The 16,124-nt window shown below is 43.6% G+C and overlaps 1 protein-coding gene across 2 annotated transcripts in view; it reads left to right on the forward strand.

The window, feature by feature from the left end:
- UBASH3B (ubiquitin associated and SH3 domain containing B) overlaps window positions 1–16,124 on the forward strand; it is a 75,599-nt gene that overhangs the window by 53,454 nt on the left and 6,021 nt on the right. For both annotated transcript variants that reach the window (XM_030964875.1, XM_030964876.1), the window contains exons 4-11: window positions 38–236; window positions 4,362–4,531; window positions 5,643–5,851; window positions 8,574–8,709; window positions 10,401–10,521; window positions 12,128–12,250; window positions 12,902–12,994; window positions 15,154–15,298. In XM_030964875.1, coding sequence (XP_030820735.1) covers window positions 38–236; window positions 4,362–4,531; window positions 5,643–5,851; window positions 8,574–8,709; window positions 10,401–10,521; window positions 12,128–12,250; window positions 12,902–12,994; window positions 15,154–15,298 — 1,196 coding nt within the window. The remainder of the gene's footprint in view (window positions 1–37; window positions 237–4,361; window positions 4,532–5,642; window positions 5,852–8,573; window positions 8,710–10,400; window positions 10,522–12,127; window positions 12,251–12,901; window positions 12,995–15,153; window positions 15,299–16,124) is intronic.

Consider the following 16,124-nt stretch of genomic DNA (forward strand, 5'->3'; position numbering starts at 1 on the left):
CCTTTCCTGAGCCTTGCCTGTCCTGCTTCCTTGGCAGTGTGAGGACAGCAAGGTGGACGCTCTCACGGAAGCCCTGCAGGCCACGGTGATGCGCTGGAAATGCAAATTCCCTGCGCCCCTGCCCCTGGAGCTCTACACATCCTCCAACTTCATCGGGCTCTTCGTCAAGGAGGAGAGTGCTGAGGTGCTCAAGAAGTTTGCTGCAGACTTCGCTGCAGAGGCGGCTTCCAAAGCAGGTGAGTGACTGCTCTGGCAGCTGCCAGCTTGGGCATTGTCAGAAAAAGTAAAGTTTAGATGCCATGAGAGCCCAGCCTGGGCACTGTCAGGAAACCAAAACTTTGATGCCATGAGAGCCGAAGTTTGGGAATTGTAATAAAAAACGAAGTTTGGATGCCAAAAGAGCTCAGCCTGGGCATTGTCAGAAAAACCAAAACTTTGAAGCCATGAAGGAGCTCAGCCTGGGCATTGATAGAAAACCAAAACTTTGGTGTCATGAAGTAGCTCAACCTGGGCATTGTCAGAGAAACAAAATTTGGATGCCAAAAGAGCTCAGCTTGGGCATTGATAGAAAACCGAAACTTTGAAGCCATGAGAGCCCAGCCTGGGCACTGATAGAAAAACCAAAACTTTGAAGCCATGAGAGCCCAGTTTGGGCATTGTCAGAATTACCAAAGCTTGAATGCCATGAAGGAGCTCAGTTTGGGCATTGTCAGAAAAACCAAAACTTTGAAGCCATGAAGAGCATTGATAGAAAACCAAAACTTTGGTGTCATGAAGTATCTCACCCTGGGCATTGTCAGACAAAACAAAATTTGGATGCCAAAAGAGCTCAGCTTGGGCACTGATAGAAAACTAAAACTTTGATGCCATGAGAGCCCAGCTTGGTCATTGTCAGAAAACCAAAACTTTGATGCTATGAAGGAGCCCAGCCTGGGCATTGTCAGAAAAACCAGAACTTTGGTGTCATGAAGAAGCAAAGCAGCTGCCAAAGCTCACATTTTTGGGCCTTTTCAGAATCCCAAAGCTCTGCTGCCACCAAGAAGCAAAGCTCAAAAGCAAATCCCCGATTTTTGAATGAAAACTCAATCACCCCAGCGGGTGCTTTGCCTTTTCAGCTGGGAGATGTCTCACCCTGAGTTTGCAGTGCTGTTTCTGGAGGGGAAGCTGACATTTGGTGGTTCTTTACCCTTTCACAGAGCTGCTCTGAGCTGTTTCCTGTCCCTCACCACCTCCGGCCACCACCACAGAACTTTCCTCGGCCATTTCAAGGCCGTGGCTGTTTTTTGCTGCATTTCTGAGGTGTGAGGAGGGCTCTGGGAGAAGACCCCAAGTTGGTTGGTTGGTTGCTCTTTCCAAGCTCAGAGCTCCATGATCCTCTCCTGTTTCTGGAGGAGGAATAACCAGAACCTCGTCCTCTCCTCTGCTGAACAACCTCATTGAGTGTCCTCCAGCCACCTCCAAACTGGGAAGTCACAACACCCTGGGAGCACTGGGACATCTCCCTGGATAATCCTCCCACCCTCCATCACTGCTTGGCCTGGTTTAGTCCTTCCCCATTTAATCCCAGGTTTATCCTGGAGTTTAATGCACAACTGGTTTAGTCCTTCCCCATTTAATCCCAGGTTTATCATGGAGTTTAATGCACAACTGGTTTAGTCCTTCCCGATTTAATCCCAGGTTTATCATGGAGTTTAAATGCACAGCTGGTTTAGTCCTTCCCCGTTTAATCCCAGGTTTATCCTGGAGTTTAAATGCACAGCTGGTTTAGTCCTTCCCCATTTAATTCCAGGTTTATCCTGGAGTTTAAATGCACAAGTGGTTTAGTCCTTCCCGATTTAATTCCAGGTTTATCCTGGAGTTTAAATACATAACTGGTTTAGTCCTTCCCGATTTAATCCCAGGTTTATCCTGGAGTTTAAACTCATAACTGGTTTAGTCCTTCCCCATTTAATCCCAGGTTTATCCTGGAATTTAAATGCATCAAAATGCGGCAAATTCTGCATTTCTGGGCTGTTCCCATGCTGGGCAGGCAGCCAGAGCCATGCAGGGATGCTGTGAGTCTGTCCCTGCCCCACAGCAGGGAGCCAGAAGGGTCCAGAACCTCAGGAATGTGTTGTTTTCACCTGCCCTAGAACTTCCCTTCCCTTTAGAAGAGGGAGGGAATTCTATCTTGAAAAAGGTGATTTTGGAAGGCAGACATTGGGTGGGTCCAAGGGCACTGCAGCCAGTGAGAGTGGGATCGGTGTTTCCCTCCAGCACAGCCAAAAATGCAATTTTTATCCAAAAAAACCCCCACTGACCCAGAATAAAGAAGCACTGGTGGCTTCCAACAATCTTCTGTCCCAAGACTGCTCCAATTCAGGCCAAATTGGGGTTTTTTAGGGCAAGGCAATTGGTGCATTGCAGCCACAGCTTGGTCAGGTTATCACATTAAAGTCTCTGGGGTTTTTTTTGAACATATTTTTATTGCTGATGAAAAACAACAACAACAAAAAAGATGGATGAGCTTGCAAAGCTACCCTGGCTGGCACTTGGAGCCAAGTCTCTGAATAGCTGCAATTGTGACTGAATAATCAGTCAAATCTAATTGCAATTTTTGGTTGAATAAGCATGAATAAATTACGTGCAAACAATGTATCCTGTGATTTCCACGTCTGCTGGAGGAGCCCAAATATTTCACATCTTTTCACCTGGAATGATCTCCTGATGCAGATTCTTTTTTTTTCTGCAGGATCGTTTTGAATCATTATTACATTTCCACAATTTGGGAATACCTCACCCTCAGTGACTAAACTGATAATCCAACTAATGTCCAGGGAAAAGATTTCATCAACTTGCACAAACCTGCAAATTCCATGGATTTGTAATTTAGTGCAGCAGAGAGAACAATGGAGGGAGAGTGAAAATTATGCTTTTGAACCTGCTTATTTTGGAAGGATCCTCAGCTGCTCATTAAAGCCAGGATTTTCCAACCTGGAAAAAAATCTCTTTTTTTTTTTTTTTTTTGGCAGGAGATCCTGCATGTCCAGAGCTGCAGTAAGGATTGTCACACCCCCTGTTGTTTGGCAGTTAGCAGGGATGCCTTGTCTGGCACCCTGGCTGAATCAGACCCCAAATCTCTGATCATTTTCAATATTAGAGACCTCCTGTGGGTGCTGGCAGTCTGGTCAGAGAGAAAGTCAGATAAACTTTCAGAGAGAAAGATAAATTTTCAGAGAGAAAGTCAGATAAACTTTCCCAGGCATTTTTCGGGGGGAGCTTTGAGAAAGCTCATAGAAATAATTAAAATAATCTTTAATCTGTTCAGCTGATATTTTGAGCTTGTTGTTTACTCATAAGATGTTTACAAGAGGGGTGTTGTTCCTAATTAGCCAGTGAGGTGAGGGGTGTTGATTGAAGACCCACCAGGTCCGCCTTTCTCAGAACAGTCTATAAAAGAATGTGAGATCTAATAACCTTTGCTGTTGCCTTCTGAGAAGATCTTGGAGTCTGTGTTGCTTTATTCAGCTGTCCCTAATAGAACAGCAACATCCTCACACTCCCAGATTTCCAGCTGAGCTCCATCTTGTCCCACTTGAGCATCTTTGCACATCCAGCTCTGTTAGAGGCCACAGTCACTCACCTGGCACAAAGGGGTTTCAACTCTCCTCTCTGCAGGACTCCAGGGGCTCTCCAAAATGCAGTTTATTACATCCAAGATGTTACAGCAGTCCAGGGTGGTGGGTGACAGAGCTGAGCCCACAGCTGTCAGCTCCAGCTGCAGGCAGGCCTGGAGACCATTTGGTTTTGGTCACAATGCATTATAGACTTTTCTCTTGGTTACAATGCATTAAATACATTTATTTTGGTTACAAATGCATTCTATACTTTTCTTTGCTGAGCATCTTCATACAGTAGAACCAGTCTATACCTTAATGTTTATCTATAGCCTATCATAACTCCTATAATTACCATATTCATGTTACTGTTCTCCAATCACTAAAAGTTAGTATGTTGCAGTTTAAGCTAGAAGTGTTTTTCAGTTTTCTTGCAGTGGAAAATTCTGAGACCTTTTTTCTATTTGCAACATTTGCTGCCTTGTTTGCCTGTGCTTCTTTCTGCTTGGTAAAAACATCTTCTTGTTTGGGGTGGGTTTTTCCTTCGCTCTAAGCCATAAAACCCCTTCTAACTAACACACCCTTTGCCTCCTTGGTTATCCAGTGAGACTGGCTCAGCAATTCTTTTATTCTAAGTCAAAACTTGCTTCCATATCTATTCCTTCTTCAAATTCTACATTCAAAAATCCTCCTGCCAAGCACACAAAGCTTGACAAGACTTTCTTGTCAAACTTTCATCCTTCCCAATGCCTCTCCCCACTGCAGATGTCCACGTGGAGCCCCACAAGAAGCAGCTCCACGTGACCCTGGCCTATCACTTCCAGAGCAGCCACCTGCCCACGCTGGAGAAGCTGGCCCAGAGCATCGACGTCAAGCTGGGCTGCGACTGGGTGGCCGCGATCTTCTCCCGCGACATTCGCTTCGTCAACCACGAGGTAAACTGCAGCTCCTCTCACTGAGACATCAACTTTGAGGAATTTAGGGGTTTTAGAGGAGCTGAGGTTTTAGTTAGAGATAAGCTTTATTGGAGTTAATTAAAAATCAATGGGTAGGCCTTGATGAAGTTCAGAGTTAGTAGTTAACTAATAATTGATTGCTTGTCAACACAATGTTGGGTTAGCTGGGTTTATAATGAAGAATATAGAAATTGATAAAGAGCTTTTAGGAACATAAGACAATTGTGGCCTCTTCTGTTCTGAAGCCAACTGAAGAGGGGGAATGGGAGTTCTACCAAGGGTTCATTTGTCACATTTGCATTGAAAAGGTAGAAAGGTCAGAATGAGGAAGACTTCATTTACTTCCTCATTTTGGGACCCCTCCCCATGAAAGGGACCACTGACCCATTTCAAGGAACAAACTACGCATGCTTTATAACTTTTGAACTAATTACCATGCTTAATGGCTTTTGAACTAATTACCATACGGAGCAGGGAATGGGATGTACCAAAGTTATGAATATGCATTTGTGTTTTGGGTATTCAATACCTGTACAGATAAAAGGGCTCTGTAGTCACCTGTAAATGGCAGTCTGTATTTGGGAGCTATCCCACAATAAACATTCACTTTCTAACTTCAAACTTTTAGTTAGAGAGTTTTTGGATATTGGTACTGGATCAATATCCATATTTTAATAAATCATCACCCCAAAAAACCACTGCCCTGCTGCAGGGTGGCATTGCAGCAGCTCTCTGGCCACAGAGAAAAACACAACTTTCCCAGGTATCATTCTGGGAAAGGCTGTGAGAAGATCAGAGAAAAGAATGAGAAACAATTCTTATCTTCGCTTGCTGACTATTGCTGGTGTTGTGCACACGTGGAATGTGTTATGGGGATTTGCTTACCAAAGGGTGGTTCCTTAATTAGCCAGGGGTTATAGGTGTTTTAACTAAAGCACCAATCAAATCCACTGTAGCAAACTAGAATATAAAAAAGAGCAATGGGTTTCTTAATAAAGATTATTATTCATTGGAGTCGATGCTAATTATTACCCAGCTGGGGGCCCGTTTGATGTGACATTAACAACATTTTGTGCTTTTTCTCCCCCAGACTCTGCAAGTGATCTACCCCTACACCCCCCAGAACGACGACGAGCTGGAGCTGGTGCCAGGGGATTTCATTTTCATGTCCCCAGTGGAGCAAAGCAGCACGAGTGAGGGCTGGATTTATGGCATTTCCCTTGCCACTGGCTGCTCGGGGCTGCTGCCTGAGAACTACATCACCAAGGCGGATGAATGTGGCACCTGGGTGTTCCATGGGTAGGTCAGGCTGCTCCTCCCCTTTCCACAGCTGCAAAATGGGCTCGGGGATGCCTTGGGAGGCTGCCTGGAACAGAAGCTGGGCACAGTTAAAGACATAAAGGAAGGATTTATTAAAAGGGTTTTAAAGGGCACACCTTGGGCTGTACAGGAGCCTGACCAAGGCTACACCCAAGATGGACCCCAGGTCATGAGTTTTCACATTTTTATAAGTTTTGGTCCATTTCCATATTGGGTTAATTGTCCAATTCCAGCTCCAGGTGATGCAGTCCCACCTTCCCAGTTTGCTCTCCTCCATTCCCTGTTGTTTGCATTTTTTGGGCTGAAGCTGCAGCGGCGTCCTTGGTTCTGGGGCTGGACAAGGATTGTTCAAGGATTGTTCAAGGATTGTTCTGTGAGCTGTGAGGAGAACTTGCTGCCACTTTATATAAAGTTCAGAGTCACACACTAAGGCAGAATCCAGAAAATACGTGGGTTTTATATTTTCCAGAATCTGGAAAATATAAAAGCTCCAACTTAAGGCAGGAGCAGCAGCTGGGATTTCACCTGGGGCAGCGAGGAGGGACGCTGAGAAGGGCACTGAGGGGAAGGAGCTGGCACACAGAGCCTCATCTCATCAGCCAAGGAGCAGCAGATGCTCTCCCTTAGCATGGGGTTAGAGGACAAGGTGATTTTTGCAGCTGAGATGTTGCAGCAGCTCTTTGTGCCTCGCAGGCTGATGGAGCTGCAGCAGATGGCTGCTGGAGACACTGCTGTGCAGGCACCTCTGGGGTGGGCCTGCCATCAGCAAGGTGTAAATTTGAGAGTTAATTTGGGAAGAGACATCTTCCCTGCATAATTCCCTGCTGGGAAGGACTTTGGATCAGGAAAATTCTTTAGGATATTTAGCAAGACTTTTAGGAGCTTGTTGTTGGCTTCAGTGAGAATGCAGCCCTCACCTTTTGAATAGGGTTATGCCTCTTGATTTTGGTGAGAATTCATTAAACAGAATTCATTAAACAGAACTCCTGAAATCATTCACCCCTCATTTATCCCTGCCAGAGCAGGGGAGACAAGGCACCATCTGGAAGGCAGGAGATGGAACCAGAGTTTTTGGGGAAAAGCCTCCAAACAATGACCTGTCCTTAGGAGATGACTAAGCTGGAGCAGCCTCAGCAGTTTGTGATTTCCAGCAGCACTGGAGACAGGCTGGTGGCTCTTCTCCAGCACACAGAGTTTGCCTCTGCCTCATCACCATTCCCAGCAAATCCTGCATCTATAAACAGATGGTGAAGCCTTTGTGGCCTTTATTAAAAGGCTCAGAGAGAAAGAAAGGCTCCGAAATTGTGTGGCAGCTCCTGGGGGCAAAGGGAAGTGGGGAAACCAAAAAATCCGTGGTATTCTCCAGACCAGTGTCCTTAAAAAATGTCATATGGACAAGGCAGGAAAGGGATTGAATGGGAGGAAGGACTGACAGCTGGGAGAAATTCCCTTTGGACAGAATAGGGATGGGTCCTAAGTGAGAACTGAGATTCTGTTCACACTGAGATTCTGCTCACACTGGGACATTCGAGTCCTGGGGTCACTGAGGATGGATCAGTGCTGACTCCAATGCTCCACCTGCATTTGGCCAACGGGGGGAACAATTCCTCAGGGCAGTGCCAGCCCCTGTTGGGAACTCAGGAACAATCCAGCAGCTCAGTGTCATCCTTGCACCCTGATTCAGCAGATAATAGATCAGGACCAACATCATAGTGGGTTTTTTCCTCCTTTAAATCAAATAACTCACGCAGGTGACCTATTTTTGTCCCACTGGCAGAGTCACTCGGGGCTGTTTTACCAGCTGTGAAACCCCTGTGAGATTTTATCCTAACTGCTGCTATCAGGAAGCAGCTCCTGCTGTATTTAAGGCACTGAAAAGTGCCAGCTCTGGCAACTCTTTTTGTCAGAGTAAATGACCACATCCATTACCTGATAATGTTCTTTTTTTTTTTAATGACTAAGCAGAGGTAACTGAGTCAGCAGAGGGTCGAGGCAGCTTCTGTAATTGCCTGTCACATTTTAGTCCCCAGGGTTTTGGCCAAAGTCCTTGAATATGTGGGAATAAGAGCTTTATTCAGAGGGGCCATCATTAGGCACGGCCCTGCAGGGAGAGTGGGCTCTGTTAAATCCCTTTGGCTGCACATAACAGGAGGCACTGGGGGGAATAAATTCCCAAGCAGGTGGGAAGGGGAATAGGCAGCACTTAAAACTGCAGGAGCAGCAGGGGGAGAAGCTCTTTTGGGCCCAGAAACCCTGAAACCTGCCCAGGGAGAGGCCCCAGCTTCCTGCTGAAGCCACAGCTTGTGCTAGAAATGAGTGCAAACTCCCTGCAGCCATTAATTCCCAAACTTGGGACCACAAATCCACGGTCAGTGACATGGGCAGGTCCCCAGGTGATGTTAGTGAGCATCCTGTGGTCATCAGGAGGGTCCTGGCATTTTCCATTCCAGGGTGGAGAGAGCCTCCCAGGGCAAACTTTGGGAATTGTTCTGTGAATTGTTCCTAAGGAAACGGCCCATGGAGATGGAATCGTCTCCTCACATGTGTGCATCACCTGGCAAGGTGCTCTCAGGGCAGCATTAAACCCCAAATAATAATGAAATAATTACAACAGTAATTACCACCGGCTCCTGGAGGCTACAGAAACGTCCTGAGAGCACAAAAACCATTCCCAAAGACAATGCTTTTCTATTTTTGGCAGGTCCTACTCCATCCTGAACACCACATCTTGCCCATCCCTCCAAGCCTTTGCTGATGGAGCTCTGGAGAGAAGGCAGCAGGAAGACCAAGGGCCAGGGGACGCTGGGCCTCTCACCATCATCTGCCAGAACGTGCAGGTAGGGACCCACAGCCAGAAATCATTAGGGACAACCTTCCACTGAATGGATTTTCCCCAAAAGTTTATCTTTTCACTCCCTACAGCACAAGTTACAGAGTTTTTAATGACACAACCGCATCCCCAAACTGCCTCTTCAGCTGGGGTGGCAGGACCCCATCCTCTGCCCCCTCAGCAGCTTTACAGCACCTATAATAAATGTAAATGTACCAGGATTATATGTATAGATAAATATAGCAGGATTATAAACTCCCAAAGAGCCCCACAAACCCATCGAAGCAATAAATCCTGCAGCCTTCCCTGGGATGTTTGCACAAGGGCAAAGCAGGAGGAGCCTGCTGCTGGCTCCTGTGGCCTGCTCAGGTGTGTGTGCACTCTGCTGAAGGTCAAACCTGCTGGCACTTTGATGCCTGGGACAGAGGCTGGACAGAGATAAAGGAATAAAGTGGGGATTTATTAAAAGGATTATTTATTAATTTATTTTTTAAAGGACACGCCTTGGGCTGTACAAGAGCCCAGCCCTTGGGCTACACCCAAGATGGATGGCAGGTCATGAGTTTTCACACTTTTATAAGTTTTGGTCCATTTCCATATTGGGTTAATTATCCAATTCCAGCTCAGGTTATGCTGTCCCAGTTTGCTCTGTGTTGTTCAATTTTCTGTTGTTTGTTGCTCAAGTCCCTGTTGTTTGCACTTTTTGGGCTGAAGCTGCAGTGGTGTCCTTGGTTCTGGGTCTGGACAAGGATTGTTCTGTGGGACTGAGCTGTGAGGAGAGCTGCTGACACTTTGTATGGAGCTCAGAGTCACACACCAATGCAGTGCAGAATGTGGAGAATATAAAAGCTCCAACTGAAGGCATCAATTCCCATGCAGCCTGTAGGAGTGTCAGGGGTGGGACAGTCGGGATGGACAGAGACGAGAGATCTCTGCAGCCAGGGCTGGGAATTTGGGGTTTATTGCAAAGGGCCTGGGTGCAGGGCCCTGCTGGGAGCTGCCAGCCACAGCTCAGAGCAGGCTGAGAGAAGAGAGAGAGGTAAAGAGAGGTAAAGAGGATGAGAGAGCGAGGTTCCCGTTAAAATACAATAAATCTTATTCTGGTCTTGGAACTTGTGGGTTATTGCAAAAGGCCTGGGTGCCAGAGCCTTTTGGAACTTGTGGTTTATTGCAAAGGGCCTGGGTGCAGGGCCCTGCTGGGAGCTGCCAGCCACAGCTGGAGCAGGCCTGAGAGAAGAGAGAGGGAGAAAGGATGAGAGGGTGAGAGAGCAAAAGGGTAAGAGAGCGAGGTTCCCGTTACAACACAATAAATCTTCTTCTGTGTTGAATATTCTAATTCTCGCTAACCAATCTAGTACAAGATACAAATCCTACAGCATTTACATACAGCCTATAAGAATCATTACATTACCATCTTGTGTTACATTTTAAACCCTAAAAACTCCTCTTTGGGCCCCCTTCTGCCAAGCTGCAGGGTCTGCTCTGACCCTTGGAGCTGTCTGCAAGCAGAGGGTGTTGTTCCATCAGAAGGGGATCACCTTCAGCCAGCCACACCATTGTTTTCCCAGTTGTTCAGTAACTGAGGGATCTCAAAGCTTGCTTTCATTTCAATCTCGCTTATAGTTTCCATATTCTCAAAATCTTTTGCCAGACAATCATATTGATAAGGCTTTCCTGTTTCATCTTCCCCAACATCAGCCCCTGAGGATAAGCAGCCAGCCGGGCCCTCAGAAGCGCTGCCTGTTCGTGTGCAGGCATGGAGAGAGGATGGATGTGGTTTTTGGGAAGTACTGGCTGTCCCAGTGCTTCGATGCCAAAGGTGAGCCCAGGGTGTTGCATGTAGGGTAAAAACTTATTTAAAAAATGCCTTGTAGTGTCGTATTTGAGATGGTCACAACACTCCATTTTCACAAGGTTTCAAACCTGTTTTTATTACAGCATGGAGGCTTTTTATACATTCTTAAAAAACTCTTCAGTTTACTCATTGGTCAGGAAAAACAAACAAAGTGCTCAGTGGACAAGGCAGTTGCAGGTTTCTCTTATTTATCCTTCTTTCTTTCTTGGTTTCTGTGCCAATGACAGAAAATTCTTTCTGTATGAAAGAAAAATGTAGAAAATTCTTTCAGAGATCCTCTTATCAAACCCCTCTCTGGCTCACAGAAGCCACTGCAAAACATTTTCCACGTTATAAAGTCAGGCCTTGCTATTTCAGCTCAATGAACAGGTAGCCTGTTAAGTTCCCATGGAAAAGAACCATGAGAATGGGTTTACACAACAATCGGTTCTTGTCAAAAGGCAGTTTGTATCTGTGAAAATGAAGAAATCCACAAAGAAAAAGTGTAAACGCCTGTGTAAAGAGAGAGTCTTAGCACATACACACACCAGCACCTTCCAACCAATGAACTGAGTGGCAAGAAAGTTAGAATTTCTTCTAATAATTTAGTTAGTTTTATTCTAGCCAATTAGAATAAAACATAATAACTTGGAAAATTGGATCAAAAGTAGGCTCTAATATTAAAGTGGAGCCTTTGCTGCTGGAACTTTGAAGTGTTCTGCCCTTTGTTATTCACTTTTATTTTTGTTATTCACCTTTATTGTTATCTGGGGGTATCCCAGGATTTCATGGAGGAAGGAGAAGTGGCCACTGCCTGCTGGAAGCTTTGGGTTTTAACACAAAATGATGATTTTTGTGCAGCCAGCAGCAGCAAGCCATGCAGGGAGGAAATACTCCATTTGGCAATATTTGGGAAAACATCACAGGAGTGATTACAGTTACATCACCAAAGAGAAAATGCAGTCATGGTGTTGTGTTCAATGTGTTCAATGAAAACATTTGCTGCCATCAAAGAAAAATTGTGCACTGCTGGCTCTCATGAAATGGAGCCATTCACTTGTTAAATGAAAATAACTCTGCTCAGAGTGGTTTTTTGGGGCTTAAATTGGTATTTTCAACCCAGTGTTATGCTCGGGTTTCAGACTAGTGAACAAATTATAACTTCAGGCTGTGTTGGCCTTAGAGTGATCAGAAATCTGTCCTAAAATCATTGCTCTATTCAAAACCTTGTGGTGAAAGGATGATTTCACAACTCCCTATGACTTAAGAGTTCTGATATTCCAACCTCCTGTAAAAGTGTAATATTTGTTGTGGGATAGAAATGATATTCCTTTGGGGAAATCAGTCCTTTAAAAAAAAATAAATTAAAACCTTAGCAACATTCTGGGCTGATTTTGAGCTGGTGAGAGGTGTTCAATTTAATTTTGTGAAATTTCTGATGGATTTACATGGGGAAAAAAAACCTGCTCATGAGCCAGGCTTAGGCAGGACCTGCACAGCCGAGCTGAGGTGGTGGGAGAGGGGAAAATCAGGTGTGATGGTGCTGCCTCTGCCTGGGGGGATAATTGCAGCTTGGCACCTCTCCCTGCAGGCAGGTACATGCGCAGCAACCTGAACATGCCTCACAACTTACCTCAGAGGAGTGGTGGTTTCAGGGATTATGAAAAGGATGCTCCCATCACCGTCCTGGGCTGCACCCAGGCCAGGCTCGTGGGTAAGTGCTGGGGACAAGGACACACTTTGGGTGGCATTAACAGCTCCAAGGACACTTTGCTGGTGGCACTCAGGGGACAAGGACACTTTGGGTGGCATTAACAGCTCCAAGGACACTTTGCTGGTGGCACTCAGGGGACAAGAACACTTTGGGTGGCATTAACAGCTCCAAAGACACTTTGCTTGTGGCATCAACAGGGTCTGAGGACACTTTTCTGGTGGCATTAAAAGGGTTTGAGGACACACTTTCCTGGTGGCATTAAGGGGGTCCAAGGACACATTTTGTGGGGAACTAAAGGGGTTTGAGGACACGCTTTGCTGGTGGCATTAACAGGGTCTGAGGACACTTTGTTGGTGGCATTAAGAGGGTTTGAGGACACAGTGCTGGTGGCATTAAAAGGGTTCAAGGACACACTTTGCTAATGGGGTCCAAGGACACACAATTTGTGACATTAAAGGGGTCCAAGGACTCTTTGCTGGTGGCATTAACAGGGTTTGAGGACACACTTTGCTGGTGGCAGTAAAGGGGTCCCAGGACACATTTTGTGGAGAATTAAAGGGGTTTGAGGGCACACTTTCCTGGTGGCAATGAATGGGTCCAAGGACACTTTGCTGGTGGCATTTGAGGCTCTGAGGGGACACTTTCTTGCAGGTGAAGCCTTGCTAGAAACCAACACCATTGTAGACTACATCTACAGCTCGCCATCGCTGCGCTGCGTGCAGACAGCCCACAACATCCTGAAAGGTAAGAGCCACAGGGGACAGGCTGGAGTCTCCTCATGTGCTGCAGAAAACTCTGACAAAGAGAGACAAAACATGGACCTAAGTCCATGGGGAATGGTAATTAGTATTAATTTTATTATTGAATTAATTATTATATTGTATTATTACAGTATATGTTATTATATTCCTTATTATTCTATTTCATTTTCATTTTTTTCTCTTATGATATTATTATATCATAATTTTATGTTATATTATTATAATTTAATTAATTTTTATTATATATTAAAGTAATGGTAATAATTATTTCCATAGGAATAATATTATATATATGTAATATTTATTATTATATTATTATATTAATATATTGTTATATTATTATAATTTTATATTATATTCTTACAATTAAATTATTATTATTATATAATAAGTGAATGGCAATCATTATTTCCATAGCAATATATTTTTTATCAGCACAATATATAAGGAGCCCTTTTGTAATTGCACCAGCTGCCAGCCAGAGCTTGACATTCCCTACAATACATTATATACAACGTATGTATTGTAGGGAATTCATTAAATAAATTTAATTATTTTTGATTTTTATAATATATTTTTATTTTGATAATTATTTAATTATTAAAACATCAAATAAATACATTAAACACTTAATTTTCTATAGAAAATCAATTAATTGATTGCTCCCCTGTGCTGCCTGGCCCCTGTCCCTGTGTCCCAGGCATGCAGCAGGAGAACAGCCTGAAGATCCAGGTGGAGCCCGGCCTGTTCGAGTGGACCATATACATCACATAAATTTAATTATTTTTAATTTTTAATCAAAAAATTAAATCTAAATTTATTTTTTAAATGAATTGTTTAATTTAATTTAATTTTTAATGAACAGTTTTTGATTTTCATATTTTTAAATTTATTTACAAATCAATTCTAGGGCGTACGTGAAATAAACACTTCATTTCCTATAGAAAAATAATAAATTGGCAAATACCTGAAGCATTAAAGCTGCTCTGTTCCTCCCCTGTGCCACCTGCCCCCTGTCTGTGTGTCCCAGGCATGCAGCAGGAGAACAGCCTGAAGATCCGGGTGGGGCCTGGCCTGTTTGAATGGACCATATACCAGAAATAAATTTAATTCTCTTTAACTTTTTTAATGAATATTTTTTATTTTCATAATTTTTAATTATTTACGAACAAATTGTCGGCCATACATTGTAGGGCATATATTGAATAAACACTTAATTTTCTGTAGAAAAAACAATAAATTCACAGATACCTGAAGCATTAAGCTCTTCTGTTCCTGCCCCGTGCTGCCTGGCCCCTGTCCCTGTTTCCCAGGCATGCAGCAGGAGAACAGCCTGAAGATCCGGGTGGGGCCTGGCCTGTTTGAATGGACCATATACCAGAAATAAATTTAATTCTCTTTAACTTTTTTAATGAATATTTTTTTATTTTAATAACTTTTCATTATTTACGAATCAATTGTAGGGCATATATTGAAAAAACACTTAATTTTCTGTAGAAAAACCCAATAAATTCACAGATAACTGAAGGATTAAAGCTGCTGTGTTCCTCCCCCGTGCTGCCTGCCCCCCTGTCTGTGTGTCCCAGGCATGCAGCAGGAGAACAGCCTGAAGATCCGGGTGGGGCCTGACCTGTTTGAATGGACCATATACCAGAAATAAATTTAATTCTCTTTAACTTTTTTAATGAATATTTTTTTATTTTAATAACTTTTCATTATTTACAAATCAATTGTCGGCCATACATTGTAGGGCATATATTGAATAAACACTTAATTTTCTGTAGAAAAAACAATAAATTCACAGATACCTGAAGCATTAAGCTCTTCTGTTCCTGCCCCGTGCTGCCTGGCCCCTGTCCCTGTTTCCCAGGCATGCAGCAGGAGAACAGCCTGAAGATCCGGGTGGGGCCTGACCTGTTTGAATGGACCATATACCAGAAATAAATTTAATTCTCTTTAACTTTCTTAATGAATATTTTTTATTTTAATAACTTTTCATTATTTACGAATCAATTGTAGGGCATATATTGAAAAAACACTTAATTTTCTGTAGAAAAACCCAATAAATTCACAGATAACTGAAGGATTAAAGCTGCTGTGTTCCTCCCCCGTGCTGCCTGCCCCCCTGTCTGTGTGTCCCAGGCATGCAGCAGGAGAACAGCCTGAAGATCCGGGTGGAGCCCGGCCTGTTTGAATGGACCAAGTGGGTGTCGGGGAGCTCCCTGCCCGCCTGGATCCCCCCCGCAGACCTGGCTGCAGCCACGCTCAGCGTGGACACAACCTACAGGTACCAAGGGCTGCGGCTGCTCCGGGCGTGCAGGACTGTGCCAGTGGTCACAAAGATTCTTGAATTGGGGAAGAGACGAGAATGTTGACTCCATGTTTCAGAAGGCTTGATTTATTATTTTATGATATATATATATATATATTACATTGCAACTATACTAAAAAGAAAATAGAAAGGAAAGGTTTCCTCAGAAGGCTGAGCTAAGCTAAGAATAGAAAGGAAAAGAATGATAACAAAAGCAGCTCTTTCGGACTCTGTCCGAGATAGCTTGGCCCTTGATTGGCCATTAACTATAAACATCCAAGATGGGCCAATCCAGATGGACCTGTTGCATTCCACAGCAGCAGATAATTATTGTTTACATTTTGTCGCTGAAACTTCTCAGCTTCAGCAGGAAAAATCCTAAGAAAGGGTTTTTAGTGAAAAAGATGTCTGTGACACAGGACCAAACTCTGCTTAGGGTGAACATCAGCCACGGGCTGGGAGAGCTGCTCAGGGTCCCAGAGAAACTGGGAGCAGGCTCCAGGCTGCTGTGCTGAACATGACCTGAAATTATATATTCTTTATATATTTCTATATATTTTTAATATATTTTTATTTTTATATATATGTGTGTGTGTATATATATATATGTATGTGTATATAGATATATTAAATAGTATCTATAAAAATATATATTATATGATATATATGACCTGAAAATTATATATAAATATATATTTTATATAATTTATATATTTTTAAATTTTTTATTTTTTATATTTGCGTATATATATATATGTATATATGTATGTGTATATACATTTATTAAATAATATCAATAAAT

This window comes from Camarhynchus parvulus, chromosome 24 (assembly GCF_901933205.1).
Source record: "Camarhynchus parvulus chromosome 24, STF_HiC, whole genome shotgun sequence".
NCBI lineage: Eukaryota > Metazoa > Chordata > Aves > Passeriformes > Thraupidae > Camarhynchus > Camarhynchus parvulus.